The sequence below is a fragment of the Polistes fuscatus genome, unplaced genomic scaffold (assembly GCF_010416935.1).
Source record: "Polistes fuscatus isolate 324 unplaced genomic scaffold, CU_Pfus_HIC Scaffold6, whole genome shotgun sequence".
NCBI lineage: Eukaryota > Metazoa > Arthropoda > Insecta > Hymenoptera > Vespidae > Polistes > Polistes fuscatus.
The window spans coordinates 2,315,305-2,333,435 of NW_025113140.1; the positions used below are offsets into that span (position 1 = coordinate 2,315,305).

The window sequence follows — 18,131 nt, forward strand, 5'->3', positions numbered from 1 at the left end:
AGAGGAGTTTAAGCGTATTTAGCATTTGAAAATGTTATTCTATTTTTAAAAATGATTATTTTACAAACTGGACAAAGGCAATATCATCTAAACTTAAAATTTTTGTTTCACTTATATTATTTTGTATTAATTTAGCACTTAAAACTTGTTGACTTGATTTTAACTTTTTAGCACTGACAAGATCCAATCGATGAACACGTCTTAAATGTGTTCGTAAATTTCCTCTTTGTGAAAAAGTAAAATCACAACATGGACAAGCGTGTGGTCGATCACCTGTATGGTGTTTTTGATGCATTTGTAATGTTGCCTTTTGGGCAAATGATTTGGTACATAATTCACATTTAAATGGACGTTCACCTGTGTGAATTCGTTTATGTCTCTCTACTTGGTATGGCTTCATAAATGTTTTTCCACAAATATCACATGCTCTCTGTTTTGATGAATTGCTCTTATTTGTTTGCTTCTTCATTGTCTCTTCTGTTTTAATTGGTGTAGTGTCTGTATATTCTAACTGTGTTATATTGATATCTATATTTGGCTCTACTGAAACATGACTGGTTGGAAGGGCTGCTCTTGCGGATGCTTCATTTGTAATAACAACGTGTTTAGCACTCGTATCAATATAAGATTCTTGTATAGATGTAGCATTAACAAATTCTGGTAATTTATTCTCATTCTGAATAACATTTGCATTAGAAATAGGTACTAATGGTGGTGGTACTGCTGCTACTGGTGGTGGTGGTGGTGGTGGTGGTTGCGATGGTGAAGTTTCATCCGTTTGAATAGTAACATATCCATTTGCTAATAAGAAATGCAAATTTGCTACTAATTGATTATTCTCATTTAATACTATCGAATTATTATTTAATATCATCGCTTCGCTATTCAAATTAATCTGATTGACCAAATTATTAGTATCGATACTAATTGTATCAAGATTTGAATAATCAACATTTGACGATGTAGATACATCATTATCAGTTGCTACTAAATGCACTACACCTTCAACTGATTTCTCTAAATCAAGACTTGCTTCAGCTACGGCAGAAACTTTCATGTGCTTTGGTTTTCGTTTTGTTATACCTTTGTGTTGTCTCGCGTGTTTTAATAAATGTACCTTTCTGTGACCAGAAGTTCGAAATCTTAGATCACAAATCTGACATCTGAATGGTTTGGAACCTAAACAAAAATTATTGTAAAAAAATAATCTTAGACATCTATAATTATTTCGGGGACAATTATATTTATGGGACACAACCTAATATATATCTATATAAAATTAATGAATTATTTTTACATACCAGTATGTAATCGCATGTGAACCTTTAAACTGCCCTTTGTAGCAAATAGACTATTGCAAACATGACAACAAAATGTCTTCTTGCCACTATGTACTTTCATATGAGAATCCAATGTACATTTCACTGCAAAACACTTATTGCAATGTTCACACTTGTATGGCCGTTCACCAGTATGTGTCCGAATGTGTCTTATAAGATCACTTGGTTTGCGAAATGTTTTCGGACAGTATTTACATTTATTAATATATTGCTTTGTTTCTTTTTTCTGTACACCACCCTAGATCGTAAGTTCATCAAGTTGTTTAATTAAGTTTCGATCCATACATATAATAAATTTTATTATTACTTACACTTATTTGATCCATGATTTTTTTTTCTGCAACTATGTCTAAAAGAACTTTTTCTGACACTGATGAATCGGTACCCATTTTATCATCTAAAGAAATATTTTCCTCTAAGGAAGTTTTGTCATCAAAAGAGATTTTACTATTTGAAGTAGAATCGATAGAAAAACTTGTATTAATAGACATATTTTCTTTTTGCGAGCTGTCTGGTTCTAATGAGCTAAAATTAAGTTTATTAAAATGCATTTTATGATGAGATTTCAACTGGACCTTGCTAACAAAACCTCGTTGACAAATTGTACACTTCCATTGTCTATATTATTTAAACAAACAAAAATGTTAAATTTCAATAGAGTACAATTTATTATATTAATATTCTTTAATGATAACAATATTAAATAAATACTTACTCTTTATTTTTATGTAATTTTATATGTCTGCTAAGTCCACCGCTAGTACAAAATTTAAGAAAACATATTGTACACTGGAAGCCTTTTGTTCCACGATGAGTTTGTAAATGTTCCTAATGATACGATTATAAAAATTTTTTTTTTTTACATCGACTAGTATTAATCAATCATAATTAAAATAATATTTGATATTTTTTACCTTTAATTCTTCTGTAGTAAAACCTTGTTCACTGCAAATATGACATTGAAGTAAAGAGTCACATTGAATGTTGCATCCATTAATATCTGTATAAATGATATTTGATGGGGAATGTAACTTTGAATGAGCATTTAATTGTAATGTATCTTGAAAATTATCGTTGTTTAAGTCACATCTATAAGAAATAATTATAATTGTATAGACATGCATTTTCACATTTCCAAAAATATATAATTATTATATAAGTAACATTAAATATCTAATGTAACTTACTTTATATGCAAAGTATTATTTTCATGTTCGTGACATACGATATTTTCTTGATGTTTTTTATTACAATCATTTATCATCTGTATTTCAGTGCTATTTGTTAAATTCATCATTTCTATATCTGTTGTATCCGTTGTATCTGCTTTAACTACAACTTTCGGATATCTTGGACAAGATTGTGGCAGTTTTAAGGCATCGGATCCAGTTTGTTTGGAATCCAATATCATTAATTGTTTAGGTGTTTTAATGTGATTGTCATTTGTATTACTTTCAATAGCAATAGTGTTTATTTCTTGTCTCTCTTGTATAGACCTAGTTAAAATATTTGCTATATTTGCAGAATTGTCTGTATTCAGTCCAATGTCTATTTCAGAATCAGGTTGTAATGTTATCTGGCTAATATCAAATGAGTCAAATTGTGATGAGAACATCGTATTAACAGATGACTCCAAGTTTTTATTATTATCATAAATAATATTCAGAACAGGTTGTTCTCTTTGTTCAAGAGTATTTGCGTTTGTATCATCTACAGGTCTTGAGAGATTGCTTCCTAAACCAAGATTCATTCCAATATTAAATAATTGTTGATTAAAAGTTTCTTCTATTTCGCGTATACTTTCAGGTGTAAGCGATTGATCCCCTGTATAATTAGGAATTGTAATAGTGGCTGTTTCATCGGTGTGTAAAGTTTGCGATGTTGTTAAATTATTAGTTTCAATTGTAGACAAATTTGTAGACAAACTTGGATTGATAACTGGCTGTGTTCTGTCTGTAGTTAAAAATGTTTTTTCTTTATCAGTTATATTTTGAAATTGATCGGAAAAAGCTAATGCAAAATCAGGTGCCATTTGTGGTTGGAATGATACTTCCATTTCCTCTGAAAGTGCTATATTCTCTGGTAAAATAGTTCCCTTATCCTTATTTAATGTCTTTGGTACATCCTTTATCTGTTGTTGTTTCTTTTGTTGTTCTAACTGTCTCTGTGCGAGTTCATGCTTATGTATCTTCATATGTTTTCTACAATTAACTGAAGTTTTGAAGGTTTTATGGCAATAAGGACACATAAATGGTCTTTTGTTACTATGAGTAACTAAATGTCTCTTCATACTGCTTTGAGTAGAAAACTTAGTATTACATACGGTACAACTGTATGGTCTTGCGTCATCGTGTGTATGCAAATGTGACTTAAGAACGCTATTAGATGTAAATCTTCTATCACACTTTGTGCATTTAAAAGGACGCTCTCCAGTATGCCGGCGAAAATGTTGTTTTAAGTGACTAATTTTTCTAAACGCTGCATGACATACCCAGCATTTGTGTGGTCTTGCAACATCTGCACTGTCATAAACATGCTTTTGTTTTGATTGTACATGCGCCACGCTGATCTTATTGCCAGCATCGCTAATAACTAATGGTTCTTGTAAAACTATTTGTGGTACTAGACTTTCTGCTTCCGGTGAGATATTTGATTTTCCTTTAGAATGACTTTTCATATGACTTTTTAAAACAGCACTAGAACTAAACGATTTATCACATACAGTGCATTTATGTGGTTTTGTATGTAATCTGTAATATATTAAAATATATTTCGTTTAATAATAATTAATGTTAATAATTATACATATATTAATTGTATAAACCAATGTATAAAATACCTTGTGTGAGTAGTAAGACTACTATGACATGCAAAAGTTTTATCGCACGAACCACAAGCATACTTCTTGGTACCAGTGTGAGTACGTTCGTGTGCAATCATCGTTGATTTTAATGCAAATGAGCGAACACAATAAGAACACTAAAATACATTAAATATAAAACATATTAATAATATTATTTTTATACAACGTGTAAAATTTGAAACATTTTAAAACCTACCTTAAATGGTTTTTCTTGAGTATGTACTCTTAAATGACGTATTAAATCTGATGGTTTTTTAAATTCTTTGTGACAGAAAGAGCATGCATACCATCGTATATTTCCTATACATCGCTGCTTTATTGTTAAATATTTTCTGAAGCAACAATCATATATATATAATTATACAAAATACTACAGATAAAAATACAATAATACGTAAAAGCAAATAAAAACGTTATAAATAATTATACCTCATTGTGCCGTCTGGTGCTCTATCCAATAATGTAACGTATGTTGTTTTTGCTTCTGCTTTTCTCGAGTCTATTGTTTCTAAAATGAAATATAAATATAAATATATATATATTTATATACATATAAAAATATACAATAAAAAAAAAATTAAAACATATTATTAAAATTTGCACACATCGACAAGATTATACATTATATAATACCATTAGTGGGACCTTTTTCTTTACTAGGCAATCCACTATTATTTAATGCTTCCTGTAAAATATCAGTTCTGTTTTCAGTCGTAGCTACAGATTGAGTAGAATTTTCTACATTAGTAATGCCAGATTCCAAGGATGCTAGTTGTGATATGACACTATCAACTGTAGCTCGCATATCAGCCTCCGCAGAAGTTTCGCATTTTGATGTTGTCTCCTAAAGAAAATATTAAATATTTTCCATTTGATTCAAATAATATATATATATATATAATATTTTAATTAATTATAATGTTTTAATTACTTCTGTCACATTCGAATGCATTCTTTTCATATGACCATTAAGACTGCCAAGTTTTTTAAAAATACAAGGACAATAAGTACATCCATATATTGATTCTCCTTCAGTAGCACTGTGTACCCTTAAAATATGGGCATTTAGGTTTCCTGAAAATATATTTATAAAGAAATAGATATATATTTTAGAATGATTAAAAGAAAAATTATTAAAACAGCTCGCGATAAAAAATATATCTTTTAATATTTCAAATTACTTGTGTTAGATTAAATTAATAGATACATTACGTTAATTACAATCCTACCTTTTTGACTAAATCTTGCATTGCAAAGAGTACATGTATGAGGTCTGATACCCTCATGTTGCCACATATGAATTCGTAAAGAACCTTTTTGAGTAAATGCTCTACTACAGATGTTACACTGTAAATAAAAAAAAAAAAAAAGAAACATAATGTTAATAAATATTTGCATCGTTTGGTTAACAATAAGAAGAAGACAAATTCTCCGAAGAGAGAAAAAAATATGCTTACTTTAAAAGGCTTCTCTCCCGTGTGAACTCTAATATGACGCATCAGTTGACTAGGTTTTTGAAACGATTTCAAGCATATCGTACACTTATACATAATCTTATGTTTCGTTCCTTTTTTCGTCTGTTTGACGATTTTCGTCCGTAGCTGTACGCAAAAATCATCCAAAATAAGATAACATTATGATTATTTTATATATATATATATAAATCATTGTCTTATATAAATAAATAAAAAAAGAAAAGAAAAACTCTTACCTTGTAATGTTCACGAATATGAAGTCTATATAAAGCTGACTGCACGAATTGTTTATTGCAAATCTTACACTTTCTTACTTCCTCAGTCAATGATTTTTCCCCATGTAACTTCAAGTGTGCATCCAATTGAGCCTTAACAAAAAAATAAAATATATATATATAAGAAATAAAAAATTATATAAATATAAATAAAAAGAGAAAGAATAAAAAGAATAATAAATAAGATATCGCTATATTAAAAATTTGTTAACGAGAGATAATATACATTATACAACGATTCGTTAAATAATTAAAACCTTCTCTTGGATTGATAAATATAATTTAATAAGATCCAATATATATCTATAAACAAAAAACCGATGTACCTTATAATACTGTGCACCGATTCCAAGAGCGAGATGAAAGACACGAGTGCAGATCAGTAGGAGAGCAAAATTGATGCAGTCCACGGCGAACGACATTATGAAGAAGATATACTTCTCCAGAATAAAACATATATGTGTATGCGTATGTATATATATATATATTTATATATATGTATATAAAAAACGAGAAAGTATATAAATTTGACTAAATGATACTCTCGTTTATAGATTCGCGATGTGATTATAAAAACTTATAGTCCAATTGGAAGAACATGATAATCACTTGTGGCAGTAATATAATATTGTGCGTGTATATGCATGCAATAATATATAAATAATAATCCATATAAATAATTATATTAACAATTATATATGAACACAATCAATAATTAAATATGCAATGAGAATTATTAATCATTGCATTTTACTTTTGTTCACAAAGTTTATAGTTTATCAATTTTGTCTCCTATTATTTTTCTTCTATCTCGTAATAAAAGATAAAGGAAACACAAAATAACAATGAACACCTTGATGAACACAAAACGTATTAAATAGAAAATAGTCTTCTTCGGAGATCATCGATCCTCGATGATAGGGGAGTTGGCTTTGCGGTATAAAAAAAATGATGAACATCAGAGTTATTACCGCCTCCGCGTTAACTTCGAAGTTCACTCTCTCTTTCTCTTTTTCTGTTAGATTACGATTCCAATCCTCGAATAATAAAATCTTTCTTTCTACTTCTTTTAATTCTTATACAGTTCTCGCTTCGCACCTCCTGCTGCTGTGGCTGCTGCTTCTTCTGCTTCTTCTGCTGTTGCTGTTGCTGCATCCTTAAAGGAGGACGTTGCACTTCTTGCAAGTTGTAGCCCATTCGTGGGTTCGTTTCAATGTGCGAAACACGGTAATCTTTCTTCTTCTCCTCCTTCCTTTTTTCTTTTTTTATTTTTTGTTTTTATCCTTCCTCTATCTCCTTACTTTTACAAACAACATTTTAACAAACACTTAAAATGTAATCAAACAAATCATTCAATATCGCGATCCTTTTTTTTATAGGATAATCTTATACGAAAAAAGATATGATTTAAAAAAAAGTAAAAAAAAGAAAGGAAAAAAAACGGAGTAAAGAACGAAACATGTGTGGTAAGTATCGTTCGAGGTTGCTGAAACTGTTCTAACACAGCATAGTCAGTCGGAAAGCAGTAAGACGGAAGTTAAGTTTACGAAATTTGGTTTATGTTCGTCGTAATCGATATACTCGTCTCGTTTCTCTAAAGACTTCTAAATTTGAATCGCGGTATCGCGGCTAGATTTTAACAAGAAGGAACAATCTTTCTCCTTTTATTTTTCTTTCTTTCTCTTTCTCTCTTACTCTCTTTCTCTCTCCTCCCTTTTCTTCTACTTTTACTTTTATTTCTTTTCCTTCCTTAGATCTTTGGGATTTTAATCGAAGAATTTTTAAAATTAAAAATACATACTATAATTCCATCGGTAAAATGAAAAACAAAGATACAACTCTTTATGCGTATATAATTTTTTTCATTTTACATTATAAAAATGTTGAATAATAATAACAATAATAATAATAATCAATGATCTTTTTTTCTTCTCCCCATCTTTCGAATACGAAAGAAATTTTTACGATGTGATAAGATAAAGGCACCTTTCTCTTTCTTTCTTTTCTTTTTGTTTTTTTCTCTTTATCCCAATATAACGAAATGAATTAAAGAACGATACACACACACACAAATAAAATAGAACTTTTTCTCGTCGATTAATTCATCGTGAAAGAAGAGATAAACCCGTATATTTATCGCGTTCACGGACGTGTAGCGAGGAAGTAGTATCCGATAGATCGCCCACCCTTTTTTTCACGAAGACAAGACTGATAAACGCATCATCATTTTCAAATCTTTTTATTACACGCCTTTGAGAAGTAAGCGAGACGAAATTTTCAAGAGGAATAACAGCGCAATGGCGAATTCGTGACCCCGTAGAGTTCACTTTTTACGAAAGAAATAAATGTGATTCGTAAATTTGTTTTATCAATTTTTTTTTTCCTTTTTTTTTTTTTAAATTACATTTAAAAGAGTAAAAATGATCTATATTAAATATTTTAATAGAAAATTATTATTATGTCATAATAATAATTAGAATCCAAAGATACTCTCTTTTGTAACATTGTTAAAAAAAAAAAAACAATTCTGATATTTAAAAAAAAAAAAAGAATAATTATCAACGCAAAAGCAACCGGCAAATTTCGCGCTAATTTTAAACAAAATTATTTCTGTAGAGATTGATTCAATAATTTAATATAGAGAATATTTTTGTTATCTCTTTTTTGTTAAATACTTTGATAAATTATCAGTCGTTGAAATGTTTAATTCACGATTAGGGAGGGAAATAAAAAATAAAATATATGTTTGATTTGATTCTGACGCACGGCCGACAAAAAAATTCGCCATCGCTGTTCTAAAGAAAATGTACGTAACACAGTAATACGGTTATTTAACTGGAAGAACTATGATAAAATGACGGAATCAAGATCGCCTTCTCTTGATTCCGGTAGCCAAAACGAGGACAAAGTGGACGCAAATTATAGTCATGGATAATTGTCGTGTCAAGTGTCAAACTGCCTCGTTTCGCCTATGCAAACGTTACCGGGAACAATATGAATCTTCTCTCATTCTTATCAACTGAGATTTTTTTGATACTATTTTTACCACTACCTCATTTCCCTTATCCCATCCTTTTCCTATTTTTTCATATTTTTTCCATTACAATTGAACCGGTGATTAATACAAAAAAAAAAAAAAAAAAAATGATTTAACTCGAAAAAAATTAAAAGAACAACAATTAATTTATTCCACGATTCGTGGATATAGAAATGATCTACATAATTATTACGAATTAAGCGATAAAATAATTGTTTGAATTTTTTTACTTACGATTACAGAGATCTTCAACTTATTTCGATTTGAAGAAAAAAATTACAGAACCTATAAACCTGAAGTTAGATCGACATACGTCTTACTGACATAGTATAAATCTCGCATACTTCCATATTTGGTATTATACAGTTATAAAAATAATAAAAATAAAAATACGCGTGTATGTGTGTGTGTGTGTGTGTGTGTGTATATGCAAAGAAGTGTGTTATATTTCACGTTACACGCAACCACTCGCAATGTATTATCCTGGGGGGGGGTCCACTTTGACTTGTAATGCGCGTATTCGAATCTCGTGTTCTTATTTTATATGTATATACATATATTTTGTTTTTTCTTTTTTTTTCTCTTCACTCTTACTTCCAAAACTTTCGCTCATTTTTCATATCCGACAGCCGCGTCGTCGTTTCGATTAAATAAAAAAAAAAAGAAAAAGAAATAAAATAATTAATGAAGAAAAAACAAAAAAATGTGACCAACATTGGCTGCCATGATTTTAATCATTGCTTATTATAATGAATGTTTTATTTAATCGAACAAACCATAATTAATTATACTATCGAGAAATAGATATTGCGAGGAAGTAATAAAATCATGCGCCATCGCGAAACCCCCCCATAGATTATTCAAATTACCTATACACTTCTCTATTGGCTATTACCTATTACCTATGTACATTGAGTTACCATCAATAAAGGTAACTTGAGATCGTCAATCTAAAATAACGATAACGAAAGTTATACGATCCTTTGTTTGCCCTGTCTAATGTTAAAAACGGAATACGTTGCAAATACAGAGTGTTCCAATAAACAGGAAGTGATTCATCGTGAAAGAAATAAGTCGAAAATGTAAAATATAGTTTAACCCTCACCCACCCCGCCAAAAAAAGCTTCCTTTCGGATAAGAATAACTTTGACAATTTTCAATGTAAAATATTTCTTTTTATATGGGGTTTCGTTAAATCAAAAATCTATTCAATTTGAGTAAGTAAATAATTATAAGAATGTATTAAAAAAAGATAAAAAGATACTTAATAATTTAGTTAAAACTATCAGAGAAACTTCTTTAACTCGTCATTGTCTTTGCGATCATAATATGGTTGACATCATCTCAGCCATAGAACGATGCAATAAGTGTATGATTTAACTTACGAACCCGATGATTTACGTCATCGTTTTATTATAAAATAAATACAATTTTCAAATGTTTTCCTTATATCTGTAGCAATTATTACGATAAATATATTTTCGATGATAAGCATTTTGAGAGAAGAAAAGAGGAAAGAAGAAGAGTTAAGAAACCTAAAAGAGGACTTGGAAAAAAAAGTCCTTACAGGTCGGTGGACTTTCTTGAAGAGAACTTCGTTTATATTACGTCAGCGAATATTTGGCACGAGAGGAGTCTTTCCTTATTCCTCTCGTCGTTCTTTCTTCTTCATTTTTTCTCTCTCTTTCTCTGTCCTTTCTTTCTTTTTTTTTTTTTTTTTTTTATTTGCAAGGATTGAAGAGAAGAAGGACCAAAACCAGTTCTTGGTTTTAACCTCCGTTATCAAATCGGTATATCTAGCGGTACGGATTAACAAATAAAATTTTTAAAAATATAAAAAGAAAAAAAACAAGAAGAAGAAGAAAAAGTAGGAGAAACGAGAGACGAAAAGAAAAGAAATTTGCGAGTAATGTTGACGATTAAGGGGCCATTTTAAAGAAATTCGTGGGCTTTATATAATATATATATATATAATATTATTTTAATGAAAATAATAGAAAAAAAAAGAGCCGAATGAATTTTTCTTCAACTTCCTTAAATACAACATCTCAACGACGCGTGTCCTATTTTTTCTTGTTAAATAAAAAAATAATAATGATAAAAAAAAAACACCATTACGATAAGGTGAAAGAAGAGACCAAAAAATACAAGAGAGCGAAAGGGGGGGGAGAGAGAGAGAGAAAGTGAAAAAAAATGGTCAACATCGAGAAAAAAAAATCAGCCGACTCGATCTTCCACTCTTCTCTCTCTCTATCTATCTTTCTCTTTTTCTCTTCTTAGCATCCACCACGTGCGCGCGCGTGCACGAGAGCTTTTATCGCGTCTCTTTTCCTCTCTTGGTATATATTTATTCGTAAGCACGTTTCACGCACACATTTTTCTTCTTGGTACCAACGACCCCTGGTCTTCTCTTCCGAGAAACGATAGTCATGAATATAAAAAAAAAAAAAAAAAAAAAAAAGGAGAACGATCCTCGTGAGAATGACCTAAAATCGCGGAACGCGATATTATATTAAAAAATTCAAATGACGAGAGAGAGGGAGAGAGAGATGATGATGATGATGATGATATAGATATATGATTAAAACAATAAATAAGAAATTTGTTTATAAAAAAAGAAAAACTCTTTGGAGAGGTATACACGTGTGCCTTTATAAGAAGAGGGCTACAAAGATAATGTTTCTTCGTATTTATAGTGTTTACTAAAGCTTCTAAGAATTTTCAAGGGTCTCTCGACCAAGTTAGAAGAAAATGATCTTACGGTCAACTTATATACGGATTATTAACACATACAAAACACACCATAGTGTTAGTGTCTTTTTTAAATGTCCCCATGAAAAACGCACCACTTTAATTACACTACATGGTATAGCATTGGTAACAAGATATCTTTTTAATTACGATAAATATTCGTAAACGACAAAGTTAACAAAAATGAAAAAAAAAAAAAACAAACCTTGATCAATTAATGAGTCAATAAATAAATCCGATTATCGAAGGGAAAGAATTATGAACGGGGAAGTGAGAGATAAATAAAGAAATAAAATTTTAAAGAAAAAAAGAAAAAAAGATATAGAACAATTTGTTGAAATCTTGATCGGTTTAAAACACGTGCGCGTCCCACGAGATCCAGATTCTGACTGACTGACTGACTGTTAGAGCACAACTATCGCTTCATCGTCGTCATCGTTACCACAGTCTCGTTCTCTTCCACGATTCCAATTAATTTTTTTTTCTCTTTCCCCTCCTTTTGTACTAATAGATACATCAAAGTAGAATACTTTTGTTAATACGTTAATAGGATCTCCATAAATTATATCATTCTTAACTTTATTGATGTTACATTACTATATCTATATTATCTAAAAATATGTAACTATACTATTCTCTCTCTTTAACAAGACAGATTGGTGGATCGATTTTAAAAGTTTATAGCTTATGCTTCGATGCACTCTATGACACCGGGTGCATGAATATTTGCGTATTGAATCGATCAACCGTAAAATAAATCGATAAATAAATAAGTTCTATTTGTTTATCCAACCGGTAATAATCGTTGGATTGAAAATAAGAAAGTCAATAACTTCTATGTTTCTTTATCTTCCTTTCTTTTTATAGTTTTTCTTCTATTTTTATCAAGACACGCGATAACGAAGAAAATAAAAGTTGCATTTTTATGTATTCCCTTCTTCTCTCTATATATTTCTATAATGTCAAGCATATCTTCTCTTCACTCTTGAATCTTGGTGTCTTTGTTAATCTTTTACTGGACTGTTGGTGAGATAAGAAAAGTGTCATATAAGTTCCCTTCGAAAAACGCTAAGTATGCAGATGCTCGTCGCATATGCATGCATAAGTGTAAGCTAATATTCTAACACTTTAGAATTTACGATACATGCAAGAGCTACAAAAGAGAAGGAGAGGGATCTATGAGATCATACGATTCAGTTGCATAACACATGTGTGTCCACGTTATATACCGCCCGCCGCCCACTTGCAACACTTTTACAGTCCATATCCCTATCACGGTCGCATGTGCTATAAAGACGCGGCAAATGCACATACAAGTTCATCCTTGAATCAATGGCAATTGACGACATTCATTTATCGATCTTAATAACGGGATAGAACGTCGATCGTGAAATGTATTTCAAATATTGTAAAGATGATTTAACATGAAATGATATTTTTGTAATTATTAATTTTTACATTTCTTTTCCTCTTTCATTTATGAAAGTATTACGACTTTTTTTTTCTAGATCAAATCTTTACCTTCTTTTGCCTTTTTTTTTGTAATACGAGTTTGCTTTTATATTTCCTTAGCTACAATTTAATTTCAGTTTAATGAGGAGATAAGAACACAAGGGTCAAGGGGTTGACCTTACCTAAACTGAATAAAAGTAGTTTTAAAATCGCGTTGATATGTCGAAAGATTTTGTTTGTGACGCATTCACGTTTATCGTATCCAGGAGAACAGAAAAATATACTACAAAATTATATATGATCCCTCGTGATTTGAATATTTTTAAATACTAATTATATAATAGTATATACGGGGTTTTTCCTTCTTTTTTTTCGTTATAAATAAGAAATAACTAAATGCTTACTTTCGTTGGAAAGGCATCTTCGCATTCCGTACAAAAAAGATTTTCTTCTTTCACATGCAACGACATGTGAGATTTTAAACTGGCCATTCTTGCAAATTTCCTACCGCATTCGGGACATTTTGGTTCTCCAGTATTATGTGTTGCCATGTGAAGCGTGAAATTCGTCTGTAATGATATTATATGAAATTACTAGACTGTAGCTAAATATAGACTGTATCTAATAAAAATTATAATTTGTGTATGAAATGAAAATCAAATGTGTAATCTATTAATAAATTTTCTTCTGTATTCATGATAAATTACCGGAATATTAAAGGATGCAGAACACTTTGGACAACGATGTGGTTTTTCCTCTGCATGCTGATCCATATGTTTCCGATATAGAGATTGTTTATCAAATTCTTGCCCACAGACATTGCATTTCATATCATCTGCATTCTATTTACAGAAACATATATAGTTTTAATTCAGTTGATTTTATATTATATCGATACTAATAACAAATTTAAGATAACATACATAAGATGAAATGATTTCATTTTTTCTTGGCCTACCAGGATTGCGCTTAGTATTATTTTTTTGAATGGTAGGTTGATTTGTATTTAACTCGGAAGAAAAGTTTTGTTCTTTATTATTTACTGCTAAATCTGTTGACGGAGGAACTATAGATTCTATGTAACTTGGTACATCTTCCATAACAGCAGGAACTGCTTCTAATGTTTGTATCGGTAATATAGCACCTTGTGGAATCCCAGTAATACTATCTATAGTTATTTGAAAAACAGGCTACAACAAAATATAAAAATATTTATATTATAATTATATTTACAATTATATAAACTGCAAGAGGTAACAAAATATTAAATGAACATACAGGATGCACAATCATATTTCCATCTATGGTTTTAACTAACGATGGTGATATAATATTATTCTGCTGCATAAATGCTACAGGTGTTGACATTATTGCTAAAACACCATCTTCGTGTTCTGTAATAATTAAATTCCTATTTAACATCGATTAAGAAGTAATATATACATATATATTTTTTTAAAATGTTTATTTAAATCTAATTAATCAATAAGAGATAATAGGATCTCTTATTAATATAAATATAAATTTCTACCTGTTACTGCTAAAAGAGTTCGACCATCTTCAGCGGTTATAAATCCTAATGGTAATGCATCGCCAGTCGATGATTCAGAAACTACAATTTGTTCTGTCAACATTTTGCTACTTATAAATAGACAAATATTAAAGTAAAAAATGTTTATCTATCTACATATCATGAGATACTACATTGGATTATGTGTATTGAGTCTATTCATTACTAATGAACTAATGAATAAGAAAGTGCATTGAACCTCTTTAATATTTCACTTGTTGAGTTTTTATCATTACTCATTTATTTCACCGTTACTTTAATCATAATATCATTATTAAATTTATCTTTCTTTTTCGAGAAAGAAGTTAACCTCTAAATGAACGCTGAGATAATAATGAAATAGATCGCCATGATATACGCAAAAAAGTGTACGAAACTATAATGAGCAAAACAAAAGAGTTCGCACTATACTATAATGATTTATCAATCCAAACACTTGCAATGAATAACAATATTACTGTCACAAACTTTATTTGACAGAGCACAGAATTTTTAAAGCAACCGCATATGAATATACTACAATACGTTATTTGATAATATGGCGGCACATATAATTAGTTCAAAGTAGGAAAAAGTTTCATTTTTATTTTTCCTTTGTTTCTCTCTCTCAATCCTGTATCTATTATTAATAAAATCCACCTTTATCCAAATAAATTATACATAAAGTTTTTTTTTTATAAGAATATAATAATATAAATATGAATATTAATTAAAAAGTATTTTTTACAATATGGTTTCGTCACGTACTTATAAAAGTAAGGACATTTCTTAAAAAAGAAACTCTTTACTTAGATGTTTATTTAAAATAGAGGAAAATTTTCCATTGTTAAACATAATGAATAAGAAAATATTCGTACATTTTAACACGTCACAATTAATACGATCAAAATTTTTAAAAACCATAAGTACATAAAGGTATATCATAACACATTGGAGTTTCTTTTAAGTATGCATAAATCTATAAAAAGTCACATTAATTCTAATTTTTTAAAAATCGTTAAAATAAAACGGCATATACTGATTGTTTACAATCTAGTTTGGCATTGTGCTTAAGTGCGTAAGTACATACATTGCAAAAATAAAATTGTAAATGGACATCCTAACTGCAATCTTATATATGCATATATGTATACACATATAGGCATAAGAAATAAGTACACTTTTCTTCTGAAGAAAACTTCAGCAGTATATACATATATACAAAAATATTCATTCCCTAATCCTGCATAAATTTGTAAGTTTCATAATACAGTTTTGTAATCCGTGTTACTTATTAGATTCGTTGTAAGATGCTCTTCCTGCTAGTTCTAGAAGATAACGGTCAGGATGATCTAACCAATCGCTTGCACTTAATTTAACAATTCTTTGTCTTTCTGCCTCTTTTACTTGCCACTTTTTAATATCCAATTGGCGTTCTCTGAAAAATGTATTCTATTTAATACATTACATTCTGATTTTGTAAAATAATTTAATATAATATTATTACCTTAACTTTTCATCTCCACACCCCCAGACTTCTAGAGTACTAATAGGATATGGTGCACCTGCGATACTGACTGAATGGAATGATTCATCGATACTTATATGTGGTGTACGTGGATTACTTCCAAATCGTAAGCCATGAGGATAACCCCTAATTCCAGTATTTAAGTATAATACTTTGGGTCCTTTTTCTATTACTCTATAAGTTGGACTTAATTGAATTCCCATTGAATCTTCATCACCCCAATAAAGATGACTTTCACGCCATTCAACTGCTGAGCATATGCAGTATATGAAATATTCACCATCCTTTTTTGGATCAGCAGCTTTTACAAGTAACAATGTTGGACCTCTGTAGCCTAGTACATGATGAAGAAAGCGATTAGCGCCTGCTCCATGCTCTGAACTATTATATAATAAAGTCCAGTGTTTAGGACATATATTGCCTGTAGTTTTGGCTATAATAGCGTGTGTAATATCCTTGGGTGTATTATTTGCCTAAATAACAAGGCTACGATGAAACGCCAATAGAATTTGTATTTATTATTAAAGAAAAACTTAATTTAGAAGTATGTATGCCATATGTTTTTCTCTAAATTAAATAATTCCTATTATGAATATATATGCACATATTATACATATACGTACACACACATACATATAGAAATATATACATGATTGATAAATCACAATAAATTGAAATTACCTGAAGATAACATTGTGGTAAAGTGGTTGATAATAACCAAACATAGCTCACAGGCAATAATGACTGAGGTTGTTCAAACCAATCAGCACATTCCAATACGGGTGTTGGAATTTCTAAATGTGGTTGCGGTTGTTCTTTTGATAACAGCGCTTTACCATTTCTATAAGCTGTCGTCAACACATGAACTACATAACAATGCAGCCCATGTACAATACGTGGACAATGATGCCACATCCAATTATTAACATAACTCACAGACAAACTATCTTTACCGTGAAACTGAAATAGCCAAAAACATTCATTTATATATCTTAGTTTAGATAATGAAATAAAATAATAAGCAGTACATCTTACTAACGCATGAAACGACAACAGCATTGACAACACGATGTATATAAATACATGTTGCAGTTCCACTACTATCCATTGCCAGTTGATAACAATTCATAAGTAAAGATCTAAGTAGATCGGGGCATATATCTTTACTTTTTATATTAGAATAAATTGTTATATAATTTTCCAATATAGTTTGATCGCTCATAACAGATAAAAACTTTTCTGCTTGTTGTTTGAAAATAGAAACTGTCAAATGTGGCGTAGTTGCTTCAGCAGAGTAATGCAAATAAGTAAATAAATTTTTAGCTAATGTAGGATAATTGGGAAATAAGTACTTCTCAAATATGCCCATCGTAACTCCATGTACATGTTCTTCTTCATATGTAAGATGCGATAAAATCTGGAAAAAATTTTAAGGTTATGTTTTAAGTAACAATTCATAACTTTACATGATAAATAAACATAAAATATATAATGAGTTAATATCATTAATTAAATATAGAAATTGATAACAAATACCCCTTAAAGGATTAAAATTAAAAATATATATATATAATTTTGTATAGCTATAAAATTCTTGGTAATAAGAAAACATAAAATACACATCTTTTACTACATGGAGAAGAAGAAACAAATTTTTTAATTATTTAATTAATTAATTACCTTAGCTAGATTATCAATTGGTAAAAATGGTGTAGAATTATGTTCGATGTCATTACCAGAGGAACTTCGTGAAACCGCGTTTGTATTTTGCGTATTGCCATTATTTGTATCTGCATCAGTCTTTTTATGAGAATTGCTTATATTACGTGACGCGTGATTACCCATTTTTATATTGAACTTT

The 18,131-nt window shown here is 29.8% G+C and overlaps 2 protein-coding genes across 10 annotated transcripts; both read right to left on the bottom strand.

Annotated features, from left to right (window-relative positions):
• Positions 1 to 17: 17 nt before the first annotated feature.
• LOC122523361 (zinc finger protein 236-like) lies at positions 18 to 15,408 on the bottom strand. Of its 9 annotated transcripts, none has more exons than XM_043645034.1 (19): positions 14,725 to 15,408; positions 14,472 to 14,587; positions 14,117 to 14,383; positions 13,901 to 14,035; positions 13,598 to 13,762; positions 5,915 to 6,046; positions 5,661 to 5,804; positions 5,433 to 5,550; positions 5,135 to 5,277; positions 4,849 to 5,047; positions 4,633 to 4,711; positions 4,400 to 4,535; positions 4,180 to 4,319; positions 2,528 to 4,090; positions 2,255 to 2,429; positions 2,056 to 2,168; positions 1,652 to 1,958; positions 1,302 to 1,578; positions 18 to 1,179 (listed from the first exon to the last, which is right to left on the bottom strand). In XM_043645034.1, the coding sequence occupies exons 1-19, from the start codon at positions 14,825 to 14,827 to the stop codon at positions 56 to 58; spliced, it is 5,436 nt and encodes a 1,811-aa protein (XP_043500969.1). In that variant the 5' UTR covers positions 14,828 to 15,408; the 3' UTR covers positions 18 to 55. The 9 variants fall into 9 exon arrangements, with proteins under 9 accessions (XP_043500969.1, XP_043500967.1, XP_043500973.1 ...); XM_043645032.1 differs by having other exon boundaries at positions 4,837 to 5,047; XM_043645038.1 differs by lacking the exons at positions 13,598 to 13,762; positions 13,901 to 14,035; positions 14,117 to 14,383; positions 14,472 to 14,587; positions 14,725 to 15,408 and adding exons at positions 6,280 to 7,253; positions 12,070 to 12,178 and having other exon boundaries at positions 4,837 to 5,047.
• Positions 15,409 to 15,497: 89 nt separating this feature from the next.
• Positions 15,498 to 18,116, bottom strand: LOC122523369 (restriction of telomere capping protein 5). The gene is made up of 5 exons (XM_043645058.1): positions 17,951 to 18,116; positions 17,310 to 17,687; positions 16,952 to 17,230; positions 16,250 to 16,743; positions 15,498 to 16,180 (listed from the first exon to the last, which is right to left on the bottom strand). Exons 1-5 carry the CDS (start codon positions 18,113 to 18,115, stop codon positions 16,030 to 16,032), a joined length of 1,467 nt encoding a protein of 488 aa, XP_043500993.1. The 5' UTR covers position 18,116; the 3' UTR covers positions 15,498 to 16,029.
• Positions 18,117 to 18,131: the final 15 nt, after the last annotated feature.